The sequence below is a fragment of the Prunus avium genome, chromosome 6 (assembly GCF_965620075.1).
Source record: "Prunus avium chromosome 6, drPruAviu1.hap1.1, whole genome shotgun sequence".
Taxonomy (NCBI): Eukaryota; Viridiplantae; Streptophyta; class Magnoliopsida; order Rosales; family Rosaceae; genus Prunus; species Prunus avium.
Genome location: NC_142289.1, coordinates 37,469,591 through 37,486,998, shown reverse-complemented (window position 1 = coordinate 37,486,998; position 17,408 = coordinate 37,469,591). Strand labels below are relative to the sequence as shown.

Genomic DNA, 17,408 nt, shown 5'->3' with positions numbered 1-17,408 from the left:
CCTTAATCATAAAGTGTTTAGAATTTGATATTAACCTATAGTGGCCATGAATTAAAAACACATTTCAATTCTGGTGCCTCAGCTAGGACTGGATTTATTGTGTCAAACAAATCCTATCGGCCCAAATCTTTGATGTTTTTGATGAACTTGGACTAGATCTATTGTGTCATACAAATCACATCGGAAGGGAAATAGTGGTAGGGGTGTATTGCAAATTAAGCAAAGAGATTAAAAAGATAAAACAAATAAACAAAACACCAAGAATAAATAGTGCTATATAAATAGCTTCATTTATTGGAAAATATATTAATTATTTACACGCACACATCCTCCTCTTGATCACTTGATTAGACACATTTAGTGCAAGTAAAAGGCCAACAAGGACAAGAGTGAAGCTCCCACCATAGATCCAACGACGGGCATGTTTGCAATGGAGCCACTAGGTGTCGGAGCATAAGCGGGGGTGGTAGCTGAGGGGGCAGGAGCCTCCACGGGGGCACCGACCTTCTTGCTTCCAGCAGCCATAGCTGCGGACATGCAGACTGCAACAATGAGGACGGCCAAGGCAATCTTCTTCATCTCCATTTTTATGCGTGTGGTTGATATTGAGAAATAAGCCTTGGATATGGAAATGTTAGAGTAGTAGTTTGAACGTCCTGAGGAAAATAAGGTGGCCATGGAGGGTATATATAGCTCTCTAGCTATGGTGCGTTTTGGGTATTTTTGGAAAATAAATTATCTGTTTGGGTCTAAATTGTTTATGGTTTGGAAGATTTTTGTGGCTTTTTTTGTGGAGTTGGTTGGTTTGTTGTGAATTATGAGGGAAGGGTTCTTAGGTTACGTGTATGGTTTTGCATGAACGGCGGCTACTTAAGGGTACAACAAACTAAGGCGTAGCCACTCTTAGGCTTGGAGTGGCCCTGGCCCCCTCATATTTTTATCTATCCTTTATTATATTATATAAAACATATATAATTTGTAATAAATAACTTATAATTTAAGTTATAGTTCCCTCTAAAACAAATTAGACATGACTAAATTATAAATATTTAGCTCTAAACATGTAATTATTGAATACTTAGGTATTTTATATACTTGTATTTTCTACTTCGGCCCCTCTAACTTTACAATTCTAGCTCCGCTGTCAAGATTTACGAGATGATAAAGACATATAATAAGGATGCCGAGTGTGTCAAAAGATTAGATTAGGTTTAATTTTTGCATTTTTACATGTATAAAAATGGAAAGGAACCTCTAAAGACCTTGTTAGGGTTATCTTATTAGTACACCCAATGGTTTAAACTTACATTTATAAACAAATGATTTGATGAGTAATGATCAAATGAGAGTATTGTGACGGTTTCGAACAAAAGCATAATAAAATAAGAACTTCTCTTGTGGCAAATATTATTTACTCTCACCTTCACATCACAATAAGAGTTCAACTCTAGTCTACAAACAGCTTTTAGCTCAAATGATGAAAAGTATTTACCTATGCACCCGATGTACTGTGTTCGATTCCCCTTCCCCAATATCACTTATATATCAAAAAAAAAGGTTTTTCTTATCACAAAACGTCCCTAAAATTGACAAAAAAGACGCAACCTAATAGTTTTATTAACCTCATAGACGTTTTACGATAAAAAAAACCATCAAAAGAATTTAAACGCTCGAATTCCTCTTTCTGCAAATAAGGGCGGAACATCGTTTTGCTTTTCCTTACTTTAGCCCACCCATGAGCTCAACAGAACATCCAACTCCAGCCCATTTTTCCAACGCTAGCCCAACCAATATTGGAAACCTAGTTCCGACCATATTTGTGTCAATGAAAATTATTGTTGTTATTGCTTTGAGGGTGTTGTTATTTTCATTTCACCTATGAATAAACGTAGAAGACAAGATTTTTATATGAAGTGCAAATAAGTAAAACATTTTTATAAAGTGTTTAGAATTTGATATTAACCCATAGTGGCCATGAATTAAAAACACATTTCAATTCTGGTGCCTCAGCTAGGACTGGATTTATTGTGTAAACCGGGTATCCTTCACGTATAATACATAGCTCGGATCTGGATCAAGGTCTGGGCCTATACCAGATCTCTGGGGTTGAGATGCTTTCCATAGAAGACCTGCAAACTTAGAACATGTATCAAAATAGGAGTGAACTGGGGTTGGTCCTAGTTGAACTCCTTCTGATGGTGAAGTCAAGTGTGGTTTATATGGTGGAGAGGAAGAACGTAGGGTTTTCATAGTGAGAATATTTATTACCTTTGTCGAGAGATAGGTGAGGGGTATTTATAGGGGGGAGAAGGAGAGACCAAGATATTTATGGAAGAGATCTTCTCCTCATATCCCCTTAGCTTGTGTTACATTTAATGTTTTGTTTCTGATCACCATGCTACTTGACAGGGATCAAGTGGCGAAGTGACAGGTAAACAAGGATGAGAGGTATACTAAATGATCCATCTCCATCACCAGCCTGTTCACCTAGAGATCAAAGGGTAAGGCGACACCTGGTCAAGGATGGGACGTGTATTAACTGGCCTTCCTTGTTGGCCAGGCTGTTTATCACAGGGGCGGAGTGATTGACTTGACAGGGGTCTAGTCAGGCCTGCTAGTCATTAATGCACCTCTAGTTGGATACGACGCCCTAGTGGTCGGGTAGGTGTCCGAATACCCGATCACTAGTTCACTCCTTGTTTCGTCACATTCCGACCGGAGAGCTCATTGTCGACACCGAGGGTATCATGTATGCTTGGGTCGGTATACAGGTGACCTGGCCTATCACGGCCACATGGTGTCCTCTAATAGGCTTGGCTCACAGTGATGGTATGAGCCATTAACATATTGTGTCCAACAAATCCTATCGGCCCAAATCTTAATGTCCTCATGGTCGATGTTTTCGATGGACTTGGACTAGATCTATTGTGTCATACAAATCACATCGGAAGGGAAATAGTGGTAGGGATGTATTGCAAATTAAGCAAAGAGATTAAAAAGATAAAACAAATAAACAAAACACCAAGAATAAGTAGTGCTATATAAATAGCTTCATTTATTGGAAAATATATTAATTAGTTACACGCACACACATCCTCCTCTTGATCACTTGATTAGACACATTTAGTGCAAGCAAAAGGCCAACAAGGACAAGAGTGAAGCTCCCACCATAGATCCAACGACGGGCATGTTTGCAATGGAGCCACTAGGTGTCGGAGCATAAGCGGGGGTGGTAGCTGAGGGGGCAGGAGCCTCCACGGGGGCACCGACCTTCTTGCTTCCAGCAGCCATAGCTGCGGACATGCAGACTGCAACGATGAGGACGGCCAAGGCAATCTTCTTCATCTCCATTTTTATGCGTGTGGTTGATATTGAGCAATAAGCCTTGGATATGGAAATGTTAGAGTTGTAGTTTGAACGTCCTGAGGAAAATAGGGTGGCCATGAAGGGTATATATAGCTCTCTAGCTATGGTGCGTTTTGGGTATTTTTGGAAAATAGATGATCTGTTTGGGTCTAAATTGTTTATGGTTTGGAAGATTTTTATGGCTTTTTTTGTGGAGTTGGTCGGTTTGTTGTGAATTATGAGGGAAGGGTTCTTAGGTTACGTGTATGGTTTTGCATGAATGACGGCTACTTAAAGGTACAACAAAGTACTAACAATGTCAAGATTTACAAGATGATAAATACATATAATAAGGATGCTGAGTGTGTCAAAATATTAGGTTAGGTTTGATTTTTACATTTTTACATGTATAAAAATGGAAAGGAACATCTAAAGACCTTGTTAGAGTTATCTTATTAGTACCCCAATGGTTTAAACTTACATTTATAAACAAATGATTAGATGAGTAATGATCAAATGAGAGTATTGTGACGGTTTCGAACAAAAGCATAATAAAATAGAAACTTCTCTTATGACAAATATTATTTACTCTCATCTTCACATCACAATAAGAGTTCAACTCTAGTCCACAAACAACTTTTAGCTCAAATGATGAAAAGTATTTACCCATGCACCCAATATATTGTGTTCGATTCACCTTCCCCAATATCACTTATATATCAAAAGAAGGTTTTTCTTATCGCAAAATGTTCTTGATGTTGACAAAAGAGATGCAACCTAATAGTTTCATTAACCTCACCATCAAAAGAATTTAAACGCTCGACTTCCTCTTTCTGCAAATAAGGGCAGAACATCGTTTCATTTTTCCTTAACTTTTCTTATAAAACTTTAGCTCACCCATGAGCTCAACAACATCCAACTCCAGCCCATTTTTCCAACGCTAGCCCAACCCATATCAGAAACTTAGTTCCGACCATATTTGTGTCAATGAATATTATTGTTGTTATTGCTTGAGTTCACCTATGAATAAACGTAGAAGACAAGATTTTTATATGAAGTGCAAATAAGTAAAAAAAACATTTTCGTTTGGTAAAGCATCAAATTTGAACTACAATTGTGTGTGGCACTGGCAACTTGCAAGGCAACGAAACCTTTTCTTCTTTCCTTTTGTAAAACACAACTTTTGAACTCAACGGTCTGGATATGGCTGCTTTTACAGAAGAGGAGACTAGCCGACCAAGAGAGCCGTTGTGTTGCGGGGACCACATAAAGGAACAGAAGGCTGGCATTATATCATATCACCTTCTTATTGTAGGGGCCACAAGACGTAACGGGAGAGTAACGTTTCCATCCTCGTACGGAATTCATATTCCAATTTGAAAATTTTAAGTTTTAATTACGAAAATTTAAAATTGAAATTGAAAGTCCTATAAATACCATGTTTCCCAGTCTCTCACCTTCCTCACTCTTCAATCCACCACACACAGACTCTCTCATCACACTGCATTCTCTTTTTCTTTTTGTCGAATACTCTTTTTTCCTCTGTTCTCCTCTGTCTAGAAATGGCGCAATTTAGCAACCGCAAAGCTATGTTCTTGATGGTAATAGCCATGGTGCTTGTCTCAGTTACAGCTCAGGATAGTGCGCCGGCTCCATCACCGGCATTGGACACTGGAGCCGGAACTCTGGTGACAATTTCCAGCCTATTCATATACTCTCCGGTGCTCTTCTCACTCTTTGCACTGCTTAGGCGTTAGGGAGACTTAGACTGAGACTACTATATAATTATTATGGTATTTTTTGTATTATTTTCTGCATGTATTTGCTATTCCTTAATCTTCCTAATCATTGGTTATGGATGTTATATTGCCTCACTATAAAATTTAATACAGTATTTCAGTATGAGTTTGTCATTTTTAGCCTTTATTATTGCATTTCTAACGCCCATGGATTCCATAGCCTCGAAGATGCAAGCAACATAAACAAGGTTCAATGCCAGTCATTGAGTTTGATTAACTACTTAAAAACATCCTAGTTCATTTCTGAGAGTCAAGGCAATGGCCGTCGTCGGGAAGAGGATTTTTCGGCAAAATCACATTTAAAACAACATAAAGTAGCATGTTGTAACTTGTAAATCTGAAATACCTACTTTCGTTCATAAAACTTGGTCACACCAATAATAAGTTATCATCCACTGAGCAAAGAAAATAAATGCTCAAGCAGAAAAGCTTGCTAAAATTAGTGTCACAACCAAAACACATCCACCACAAGAATGCTAAAATGAATCATCCTACGGTCTGTCATCATTCTCAATCATATGAGGTATCCCTAACCTCACTAATTAAACAACTGGGGTTACAAGAGAAGATTCCATTAGAGAATGTCCATCTGAAATCATCACTTTTTTGGGCAATAATGTCAATAGTGCTGTGTATACTAATGGCAATTCCAAACCTGTTTGAGAAGATTAAGGCTTAAGGCTCTGTTTAAAGTTTCTGAATAGGCCTAAGTTTTGACTTCTAAACTTTTGACATTGTTGTTGAGTGTAGAAAGCTGGGCCCTAAAGATGCTTTCATACTTCAAAAGACCAAAACATAAACCAAGATAACAAATTGTTCAGAAAATTCATAGCAATCAGTGATTCATGTTGCTAAAGATTACATTGAACACAAACCATACATTGAACACAAAAGAAGAAGATCTCTCTGTACTCGATAATTCGAAACATCTCGAATGTAATTCTCAAAATCGAAGCCAGAAACAATAACTGGCAGCATTGCCATTCCCAATTAATGGCATTATTCATCACTAAATTGATATGAAACACTACAGAATTCATCATCAATGAGATATATCACTACAACAACAAAATTGGAACTCAAATTTCCAAACTTTTATCTCTCTTCCTCAACACCAATGCCTATTTCCGCACGGTCACCTAAGCTTAAATCAACTATCCAATTATCCAAGCGTAACCCATTTCTCCAATCAACTAATATATACTAACAAGAATGAAATATCACCAAAACAGATACAAATTTTAGCTCTTACCCATCCATCTATTCGCTCTTGGGGTTTTCAGACTCTCCACCACCTGCCCGACTGGCCTCGAGCTTCTTCTTGTTCTTCTCGATCGCCTCAGCGACTTCACCAGGCATGTACTTCTCGTCATGCTTCGCCAAAACCTCCGTGGCTGCGAAATAGCACTCGCCACTCCTCGCCTTCTCTGATACACTCTTCGTTGAAATCTCCCTTCGAATTTCATCCGTAAAAGGCTTGACGAAGCCCTCGACCACAACCGAGTGACCCTCCCGAAACAAATCGGGCAAGGAGCCCTTGTACCGGACCAAGATATCGGTCATCAAATCGGTGACGACGAACTCCATCTCGGGCGACGAGGCGGGCTGGAGCACGCTGCCTTCGAGGACCAGACCGCCGACCCTGAACTTGCTCTTGCTAGGGTTTGCTGAGTATTTCTCTAGAGCGTCGGTTGGGGTCACGTAGAAGACGAGCTGGTCTTGGAAACTATTGAGGACGATGACAATGAAGCCCGCGATGCAGCTGAAGGTTAATGCATAGGTCCAGAGGCGTCGTGTTTGGAGCTGGCGCGCCCGGCCCGCGATGTCGACGGGTCTGGGCCGGATCGGGCCACGGCGAGAGGTGGAGAGGAAGCGGAGAGTGAACGGGAGGAGGAAATTTGTTGAACGGTGGAGATGGGGGTCGGAGAGTGGGGAGAAGATGAACGGTGGACATTTGATGAAGGGACGGGGGTGGATTGGGGTTGAGATGCGAAGGAGGTCGGATTTGAGGCGGAGGGCGATGCGATTGGCCATTGGGTTTTAGGGGAGTGTTTTTTTCTTCTCGGGAAAGTGATGGAAAAGAGGGGTGAAAGTTGGGGGTTTGGAGAGGTTGTAGCAGCCCTCTCTCTGAAGAGAAGCTTCGAGTTATTCGACTACGGCAGAGTTGATGAGGGGTTTTCAGAAGGATATGAAGGGAATTTGGAAAATGTTAATGCTTTTACGTTGGTTTCTTATTTTTTATTTTTAGAGAATTATAAACAAACAAAAAAAAGAAAACAGCATCTGTTCTACGTTGTGAATAATTGTTTTTTTTATGAACAAAAGTTTAGTGGGAGTGAAGGGATTATCCTAGAGTTAGGGCATATCAAGACCTCTTTGAGAACTTATAGAGGGGGTTTTAGTTATTTTTTTAATTTTTACGGGTTACCTACCGAATCTAAACCTGAATAGCGAAGAGAACGATTATTACCAACTCAACCAACCCTCATTGGCTTCCACGTTGTGATATTTAAATGATTCACATTAACCTTAAATGTTGATTAGAAAAAAAACATTAACCCTAAATTTAAATTAGAAACTTTATTGAATTTCAATATAGTGGATGCTTACAACAGAAAAATAGTTTGGAATTTCTTTTTTATTGAATATAGTTTGGATTTATGTTGGCGGTATTCAATGGATGATATGTTCCAATTTATTGGTGATCTTCTGTTTTTAATGTCTTAATTGTGTCAAATTTTGATGAATTGGGGGGCTAAAAAACCAAGAAACACATATCAACTACCTAGATCCAAATTGTAGCTCCACTAAGCAATACAATGAGCAAACACATGTATCAAACTATTTGGGGCTGTTGAAAATCACAACCGAATTTGAAGCTTGCGAAGAGGTTGCGGCTGAAATCTTGGAGTTTTCGTGGCCGGGCTGCGCTGGAAGTTGCGGTTGGGTTTTTATTCTAATGAGGCAAAAGTCACGGCTGGGTGTTGTGACTTGGAGTTCCAAGATGGAGCGAATGGGGTTTTTGTTTAGGCTAGGGCAGATTTGCTAAGTCATGCTTGAATGTGGCTGGAGGCTTCCAAGTATGATATAATATAAAGTATATATGAGAAAGCAAATGCAAATGTGCGGCCTAAGTCTTGGTGACATGCAAAAATGGGTTGAAAAGTTATTTGCTTTATTATATATATAAATATAATAAATGGATGAGTGCAAAAGTTCGGTTGAAGCTTTGGGTGGTTTGCAACTTGGCTGAAAAGTTCTTTGCTTTATATATATATATATATATATTAGGTGGATGAATAAAAATATGGCTGGAGCCTTTGGATGGTCTGCCAATTCGGCTGAAAAGCTATTTGTCTTAATATATATATAGGAAGGTGGATGCAAAGGTGGAGCAAATTGGGCTGAAAAGTTTATCTTGTATAGGTTGCAAGTGGTGGAATTCGAAGATGGGAAGATTTGTAGCCACCCTACTATCCTAATCTCATTTTACTGACAAACCATAGGGGTTGATGATGGTTGGGAAATTCTCATTAAATGTCTAGATCCCCGGTTGCATAAAAAATCCTCGGTTGAGTGAAAGATCCCCGATTGCATAAAAAATCCTCGGTTGTAAAAATGTTCCCCAATTTAAGAATGCCAGAGTAGCCCGATCCAAGAAGTATGCCTAGGAGCTCCAGCAAAAGTTTCCTTGCAAGTGGCGGAGTTTAAAGACATGAAGGATTAAGTGTCGACCTACCAAGATTCATTGCACCTTAAATCAAGGGGAGAGTTTTTCACAATCCCAATGACGTATTGGGCAGTTCATGCCTAGAGCTCCAGAAGACATTAATATTGGAAGGATTTTCAAGACAAAATTAATTTTAGACATTTAATGGCCAAATCCTGTGAGCTGAAGGAAGCTCTATAAATTGGTCGTCAGAAGAAGAGACGAAGACCTCCGACTGAACACACAAAATCTATCTTTTTATCCTGTACTTTTCAATTCATAGTCTAGGATTTTATCTTTCAAGTTCTTTAGATTATCCAAGTTCTTCGTTTTCCTAGTGTAAGCTTACTTTCTTGCAATTTAATTTCAATTGTCTTTACATTCGAGTTTAATTAAGTCTTTATCGCTTTAATCTATTTTATCGCATTTACATTTCTGTCATCTCGTTTACTGCATTTACATTTCTCGCACTTAGATTTTTGTCATTTCGTTTACTGCACTTACATTCATTGCACTTATCACAAAAATCCTAAAAATAGTCATACAAAGCTCAATCATTCTTGACCTCAAGGAAGAAAAAAAACCTAGGCCAAGAGGAGGTTCCTTGCTTGGTCGATCAATCGTTTGATTAAAAGTCAGAAGTGCAAACACACTCACACGATCTTTCCATCCAAGCCATCAAGTGGCTTGGTGGTGGCACGCCTACGCATCTCAAGAGAAGAAGGACCAAAAAACTCCTTCCATCGGCCTACCCGGCCGAAAAGAGGGAAACACAAACTTTCCCATAAACTCCCAGCATATTATAGCTTGAAATCAAAGACGCCATAGGATACCAAGAGTACAGAATTCTGCATCAACTTAACAGATTACGAATACCCCCATATGAGCCTCAAAGATCTGACCTCTGCAAAAATTAGCAGCAAACCCACAAGTCCAATCAATCCCCAAAGAAATCAAGTGTAACTCCTCCTGCACCAACGCATCCAGGTGCACTTTTTATGTCCAAATTTTGCACTTTTTAACCCTAACTCATTCACAACTTTTTGAGCCACCCCAGTTTTGTTCATAATAATAATTCATGCTTAAGGTTTCGGCCACCCAATTGTTGTTCATAATAATTCATGCTTATTTGTAATTTCAGTTGGTTAAGTCTCACCAGCCTTAACATTCAACAAAGTTCAAGGAAACATTTCAATGATCATACAGACAAGATCATACACACAAGATGCTACAAATGGATGTTTCTTGATAGCCTCCTTTTGCAAACAAAGCTTGATGCGAGAGGCTAACCATGAGAGAAATGGAGAGAAGCGCAAGAAGTTGCTATTATAATCAATGGTTTGTCTCCTTTTGCTAATACAATAAGCCCTGCAAAGATTTGAAGTCTCTTTATTTTGCTAGCCGATGGACAACGATTGGATGCACATCCTTTATTAATTTTATGAATTTTCTCAGAAAGTTTGCTAATATAATACAATAGCTGCAAACTCCATCACAAAGTTTATGAATATACTAGTATTTGTATTATGTCCCAAATCTCAATCTCGAAGTTTTGAAGGTTTGGAAAGGAAGACTGAGCTAGCTAAATTGTAAAGGAATATGTATACCTCTCTCTCTCTCTGCACTTAAACCATTGAGAAAGTAAGATACGTTACTTTTTTCTTGCATCGACAAAAAGCATGGTGATCAGCCATAACCGGCTAGAAAAAAGAAAAAAGAAAAAAGAGTTTTAGCCATAAAATTAAATCTCAATAGATTTCCTTACCTCCTCTATTCCTTACGTGTTAAATATTCTTTAACAATATGCTTCCATGTTTTTTGAATATATAATTTAGCCTCTTTGTTTTATTAATGTCACATTTTGCATTTGACACTTAAGGAGTTTAACTCCACCCAAAGTGCCAAATATCATATTATTTCATTACATTTTTACAAGTAAATGGAGCACATATAATGCATAAAGTTTTAAAATAGAGTAAATGATAGTTGTGTCCATGATTGAAAAATATTAAACCAATATTTGACATCAAGCTTTTTTATATGTTATTTTTTTACGTATATCTTCCGGCCTTTAAATCCATGCATAATTTGACTACTCAGTTCGAGCAATTTTAATCTTTAATTTTTGTCATTTCATGTCCTTGTGATAATTTGACATATCAGTTGAAGATGCTCATGACGAATTATATGCTTTGATTTATCTAATATTGTAGCATATACCAAGCAAGCAATTGACTAGAACCACGTACAAAGATGCACCCTAATTATTTTTTCTATTTATTAACAAGATCCTCCTTACTTTTAGGTGGCTAATAAGTTTGCATTATCTTCAACTTTTGAAGGTTTGGAAATGGATATTGAGCAAGCTATTGGTGCTTACGACCTAACCCACAATTAACTCGACTTAAATAAGCTTTCGTGCACGATTGCAAGCTCATGCCACTCTCAACATAAACCATTGAGACAGTATAAAACATTATCAGTGCATTATTTGATCAAAATCTTTTGTCATACATGACCTCATTTCTTTTCTTGCATCAACATGCCATGCTTGATCAGCCACAACCGGCTAGAAAAAAAAGAGTATTAGCAACTCTATAACGATCCATTTGAACATACACGTAATATATATACATATATTTTGAATACAATTGATAATCTAAACTATAAAGAGGAGGAAGTTTCTCACACACACTACTAATATGTTACGGAGATTTGAATCTAAGACCACTGGTGTGTAAGTCAATATCCTTTTTCATTGAGCTATATCTATATAAACACATTTCATGTCAATGATATATTTATAACTAAAACTAAGTACATTGCTTTAAACATTATTTACTTCTCCTCTTTCTAGAGTTATACTCCGATGCCGAAACAATGTTGTTCTCACAAGGGAAATAAGTATAGAAAAATAAAAGTATATAATCGTATATTCTTTATTTGCAATAAAGAAAATGAAGTTTTTGCATTGATAACTATTAAAGTAGTCCTTATGCACTCCTTGCTTATCTCTAATAAAAAGAAAACGGATGAGGAATGAACGAAAAAAAAAAAAAAAAAAAAAGAAAGAGAAACAAGAAATCAATCAAGAATGACTAATTTATTTCTTAGCTAAAATTTAGCTAAAAATATAATAAAGCTATTTTAGGAGCTCTCTAAAAAATTTCAACTCCAACCATACTCCCTAATTTGGAGAGTCATAAATGCTATAACTCTTTTCTGATTGGTCCATCTCTATTAAAAAATAAAATAAAAAATAGTTAGCATTAAATAAAGGTTTGAAATACTAATTAAATAAGGCAGCATTAAATTATATGGAGCCACTAGGAGTACTTTCTCTCTCCTCAGATTTATGAGTTCCTAGAGGACTCCTTATTTTAGAAGGTGGATAGAGAGCATGGTTGGAGTTGTATTTTTACAATTCCTCCCTAAAATTTATCTAAGAAAGTAGTTTAGGGAGCCCATTGCGGATGCTCTATGAGCATTGATTCGTGGCTTGAAGCCGTTTGCTATAGTAGCCTAAGCCTAGCCCCTAGATATACGAAGCACTTCCATTGAAGTACGGTTAGGATGATGATACAAGGTTTGGTATAGACTAAGACTGTAGAGAAAGAAACTCATTGTTCTCTTCTCTTACATTTTCTTTGGACCACCCTTACGAACATCTCTTTCTTCCACTATACAAAATTGAAAATTCCCTCTCTCTCCCTCTCTCTATATATATTTGGCTTTGAGTTCCCCGATAGCTTAAACCATTTTAGCTTCACTGTTTCATTTTACTCTCCAGCTACTCAGTCATATTCCGTCAAACTCTTTTCAACGGTTCAGCCCCACGGATTTTGGAGCTTTTTGGTCTTTGAGTTTGGACTCCTTGGTCAAGAAAAAGCCCTCCATGGATTCTCAGGTCTTGGTGGCTCTGGCTCTCTCACTTGTGGGTGGACTGAGTACTTCAATCGGTTAGTAAAAAGCTCATGCTTATTTATCGTCTGCTTCAACTAGCCATTTCAGCAATTTCAATTTCAAATTGTCCCATTTAGGAGGATTTTGTTGTTCTTGTTTCGTTTATTAAGTAATGATTATTCAAATTTGCTTCTGGGTATTACTTACTTTCGGGTTTTGGCTTCAAATTTGCTTTCTTTGTTTGAGTTTTTGAGTTTTAGATAGAAGTCTGATATTGGTTAATTTGCTGGTGGGTTTTGTAAATTAGCTTCTACTAGTTTCAGTTCCCTATCCATCAAGTTGTTGCGAAATTGAGGTTTAATGGTGTATAAGGCATTGTTGAGATGTGTTCCCGCTGTTTTCTAGGCCAGTTCTTTTGTATTAGTCATGGTGTGAAAAAGGCTTTTCATTTTTATGGAATTTCCTAATTTCTGACGTTCACCTCAATGCTCAGTAAATCAGTTTCTGTTCTGGAGTCTAATGACAGTCTTGGAATGTGGTACAGGTGCACTTTTTGTAGTTCTCAATGAGGCTCCCAATTTGAAGATACTTGGGCTTTTACAGGTGCTCTGATTCATATCCTTAAATTCTGAAATTTTATTTGTTCCCTGGTTCGGTCATTTTCTTAAAGAATTAGCTCATGTGTTGACTCAATTGCTTACATTTTCTTCTCTCTGCAGGGTTTTGCTGCAGGTTTGATGCTAAGCATATCATTCCTAGATTTGGCTCACAATGCTATAAATTCGATTGGCTTTTTAAAAGGCAACCTATGGGTAAGCCATATACTTTAGTGTTTGTCTGATTCAAATCCATCACCTCCCCGACATGAGTTGCTCATGTTTTCTTTTAGAATTATATGTAAAATATATCGGTGGTGCAGTTTTTTGGCGGTGTCATATTCTTTGGTATCATTGCCAATTTTATTCCAGAACCAACACTTGCTCCTAGTTCAGATGTGAGAGGTAAAAAGGTAGTAATCAACTTTTCTCCTTCTAATTGAGGAATTTGTGGATGCTTTTGCATATGATTTGGCATTATACTTCTACCCCGAATAGAAGGCATGTTTGACTGTGTGACAATATACTTAACAACAGAAAAGTGGGGATGAAGGGGGCAAGGACACTTTGAAGAAGCATCGCCGCCAAGTTCTATACAGTGGGATAATTACAGCAATAGGTATACTACTTGTTTGAGATGGTTTAAACTACCTTCCATACTGTTCTTTGAATTAGAAGACAAAATTAATTTGATGTTACATGTGGAATCGGAAACTTTAGTTAGTTAATGGTTGCATGTTGAAATTTAAAAGTTTGTTTTGATAAATTAAGTCAAGTTAGTCAAATCTATAAATTAGAAAAACCATCTTTATGTCTTCGTGTTTTGGATATGTCTTTTGTTGTTGTTGATTTTTTTGGGCCTACAAGAAGAATAAAATCTACCCCTCTTCTCATCCCGTTCGAATGCCACCCAACCCAAGGCCTAGGGGTGTTTTGCATCTTCTGCATGTTTTGAATGTTTCTAATAGCTTACAGCAATACTTTTTATTTTCTGGACTTTTATTTTCTTCCCCTTTTGAGAAATAAAGTCTGAGAAATTTTTTAAGTATTATGGTTAATGTCTATAGTTGATCCCCTCTAATGTGGAATATCATGGCCATTGAGTTGCAGGCATAAGTTTACACAACTTTCCAGAAGGAATGGCCGTGTTCCTTGGATCAATGAAGGTACCTCTATCTAAAGTTTGATTAGATAGATGAACTCATGCTTATATTGATTTGAATTTCATAATATGTGTTTGATTATAATAAAAAAAAAACAAATTATTTGTAAATTGTCTATAAAAAATGTCTTCCTGAATGGTCGACTTCCTTTGATTCTTGATGTGCAATACTTATGCAGTTTTCTTTGCCTAATTATTTTAAGATATGTTATCGATATAATATAGTATGGGGGTAGTGCGACCATTTAATTAACTTATACTCACCAACTATACCAACTATTTAGTATTCTTCATGACCGAATTAGAAGTACTATTATTTAAGATGCAATCTAGATGGTGAAACTTTATTTTTTTACCTTCCTTGCAATGCATTTTTATATCTTTTCCTACATTCAACCAGTTAACATGGTCACGGAAGCTCTGTATATGTTGCTATCTTCTTGAAGCACAGCTTCCAATGCTGTGGTTTCTAGTTTGGGAACTCATTAGTAAAGCTACTATAATTTTCCGATCTAAAACAATTTTAGATGCTTACAGATCCTGGCTTGTATGTTTTTTTCTTCTTCTTAATTTCATAGATGTGTATGCTAGTTGATATTGCTAAATACGTGTGCCATTCCGTGCATTCTTGTATGTTTTCTTTTCTGTTAGTGAATATTGGTTTTGACTTGCATAGTCTTTACATCATACGGGATTGGTGATTGTAGATGCAGCAAGAATGGTTTTCAATATCTGTTTGAGGACTATAATTGCTGCTGATGCTAAATGTTTTATACCATTCTTGCTTGTTCCCTAATTGTTTGCAGGGTCTTCGTGTTGGTGTCAACTTGGCCTTGGCCATTGCCTTACACAACATTCCAGAGGTATGTATATTCTCGAATTCTTGTACTACGTGGTATTGCTCTAATTGCTCGCACTCTGCCGTGGATTAAAGTAGCACATAATTGTTTGTACCTTCCAAGGTCCACCACTTACCATTTTGCTGTTAAGGATACAATTTTTGGAATATATGGAACTTATGTTGATTGCAAGAATAGTGCACATCTCAACAAAGAGAAATTGAAAGAAAAAGGATGGAAAATTGCATTCAACATTTCAAAATTTTCAAAAACGTGTCAAATGATTTCCGAGTTTCTAAATGAAAGATTCAATATTTTTTAAAATTGTATTCTGTGTATTGGTGATGAATATCATCAACCTCCAATTGTTCATAAACTTCATGACTAGAGTGTGATGAGCAAAATTGTAGACTATTAAATAGATAGAAAATTGCTTTAAATTTTGAGTTTGGACTTATATTAATGTAGAACTACTATCGTTATTATATAGTGACAACTTTCTCTTTTCTAGGGCGTTGCTGTTGCACTTCCTGTTTACTTTGCAACACAGAGGTGAGAATTTTTGGAGTCGGCTTTTTGAAGTACTTATGAACTGTGACGAACAAAGGGTTTACTTTTTTTTGTTTTCACTTTTGTTTTAAAATAACTCTCAAGTGTCTTTAATTAACCTGAAGGCAGACAAAAATATTTTAAAAAAGGTAGTGGTCTTTGGTAAAATGATGTCGACTGTGAGGGTTTTGATAATTTTGTTAGAAGTGGTGGAGGTAGTTGTAGTGTTGGAAGTGGTATGAAATTGTTATTGAATGTGGTAATGGAAAAGGCAGTTCTGTCATGGTTGTACACGGACACTGAATCATTCCTATGAGAAATTATTAAATGGTGGGTTTTCTACATGTCCCAGCAAATGGCAGGCATTCAAATTGGCAACACTTTCTGGTTTTGCTGAGCCTTTGGGTGTCATAATTGTAGGTATGTCAACTGTGAAAAGAAACTTAGATATCTTTCTTTTACCAATCTTAATGGGAAGGTTGGATTTAGAATAGGTGCTTGAGTCCTGAATTTCTTCAAGGCCACTTGTTAATGGTTTTCACTTCTGCTACAGCCTATCTATTTCCAAGCAGCTTGAGTCCTGATATTCTTGAAGGCTTGCTGGGAGCAGGTTTGCAAATTAATGATAATTTAATATGTCAACTGAATAAGAATTATTTTTTATGAAAATTTTGGTTCCCGTGCATTTTTGTTGTGACACAGTTGGTGGAGTAATGGCTTTTCTAACCCTGCATGAGATGCTTCCCTTGGCATTTGATTATGCGGGGCAGAAGCAAGCTGTCAAGGCTGTGTTTTTGGGAATGGCCTTCATGTCTGCAAGGTAATACTTATGTTTTAAATATACTGAAGAAAAATATCCTAGAATGTCACTGTTACAAATGCAAATAGGGTACTTGTGGGTAAAGGAGTTTTTCAGAGTAATTAGCTGTTTAATTTATTTTTATGAATATCTAGAAAAGGGTTAGAGCATCTGAGGGTGTGATATTTGTAGCTGTACATAAGTGTAGCTTATTCTCCTTACAGATTACTCTCTCTTTGCCTGTTTTGCAGCCTATACTTTCTTGAAATCAGCCTACCTCAGGAGATGAGCTTGTAGCTGTGTTCCATCATTCCATGGATCTTACCCCATAGTAATTTACATTGCTGTACAAGTCTACTGACTTTAGACCGCCTTCAATAGATCATTTGGTTTCTGCCTGAAGACCTGTAGTGATTTTAATTGGCCTTTAAAAACTCATCTGGTTTCGGCACAAAGGAGAAAGTAATACCCTGAGGATGGCAGTTCATATTCGATATAAAAGTGATGTACTTATTTGTCCTTTTAATAAATATGTAAAATCCTTCTAATAAATATGTAAAATGAATAGTGTATGGAACATGATATCTTTACTGAACACACTTTCATTTTCCTGTATTTGAATATCAGTATTGCAGATAACAGTACCACCCAAACACGTGATGTACAGACAGTGTTATTTAATTCCATATAAGTTGAGTCATGGATTA

General features: G+C 37.0%; 2 protein-coding genes and 2 pseudogenes across 2 annotated transcripts; 1 reads left to right on the top strand and 3 right to left on the bottom strand.

The window, feature by feature from the left end:
- Nucleotides 1–264: 264 nt before the first annotated feature.
- On the bottom strand, nt 265–688 carry LOC110760174 (arabinogalactan protein 23 pseudogene; annotated as a pseudogene).
- A 2,340-nt stretch (nt 689–3,028) lies between these two features.
- LOC110760166 (arabinogalactan protein 23 pseudogene) lies at nt 3,029–3,488 on the bottom strand (annotated as a pseudogene).
- Nucleotides 3,489–6,081: 2,593 nt separating this feature from the next.
- G1 (transmembrane protein G1P-related 1) lies at nt 6,082–7,338 on the bottom strand. The gene has a single exon (XM_021962401.2). The coding sequence runs from the start codon at nt 7,176–7,178 to the stop codon at nt 6,405–6,407; it is 774 nt and encodes a 257-aa protein (XP_021818093.1). The 5' UTR covers nt 7,179–7,338; the 3' UTR covers nt 6,082–6,404.
- A 5,043-nt stretch (nt 7,339–12,381) lies between these two features.
- On the top strand, nt 12,382–17,408 carry LOC110760115 (ZIP metal ion transporter family). The gene is made up of 12 exons (XM_021962306.2): nt 12,382–12,812; nt 13,301–13,359; nt 13,476–13,568; nt 13,676–13,765; nt 13,890–13,971; nt 14,463–14,518; nt 15,321–15,377; nt 15,865–15,905; nt 16,255–16,322; nt 16,456–16,512; nt 16,605–16,722; nt 16,953–17,408. The coding sequence occupies exons 1-12, from the start codon at nt 12,749–12,751 to the stop codon at nt 16,996–16,998; spliced, it is 831 nt and encodes a 276-aa protein (XP_021817998.1). The 5' UTR covers nt 12,382–12,748; the 3' UTR covers nt 16,999–17,408.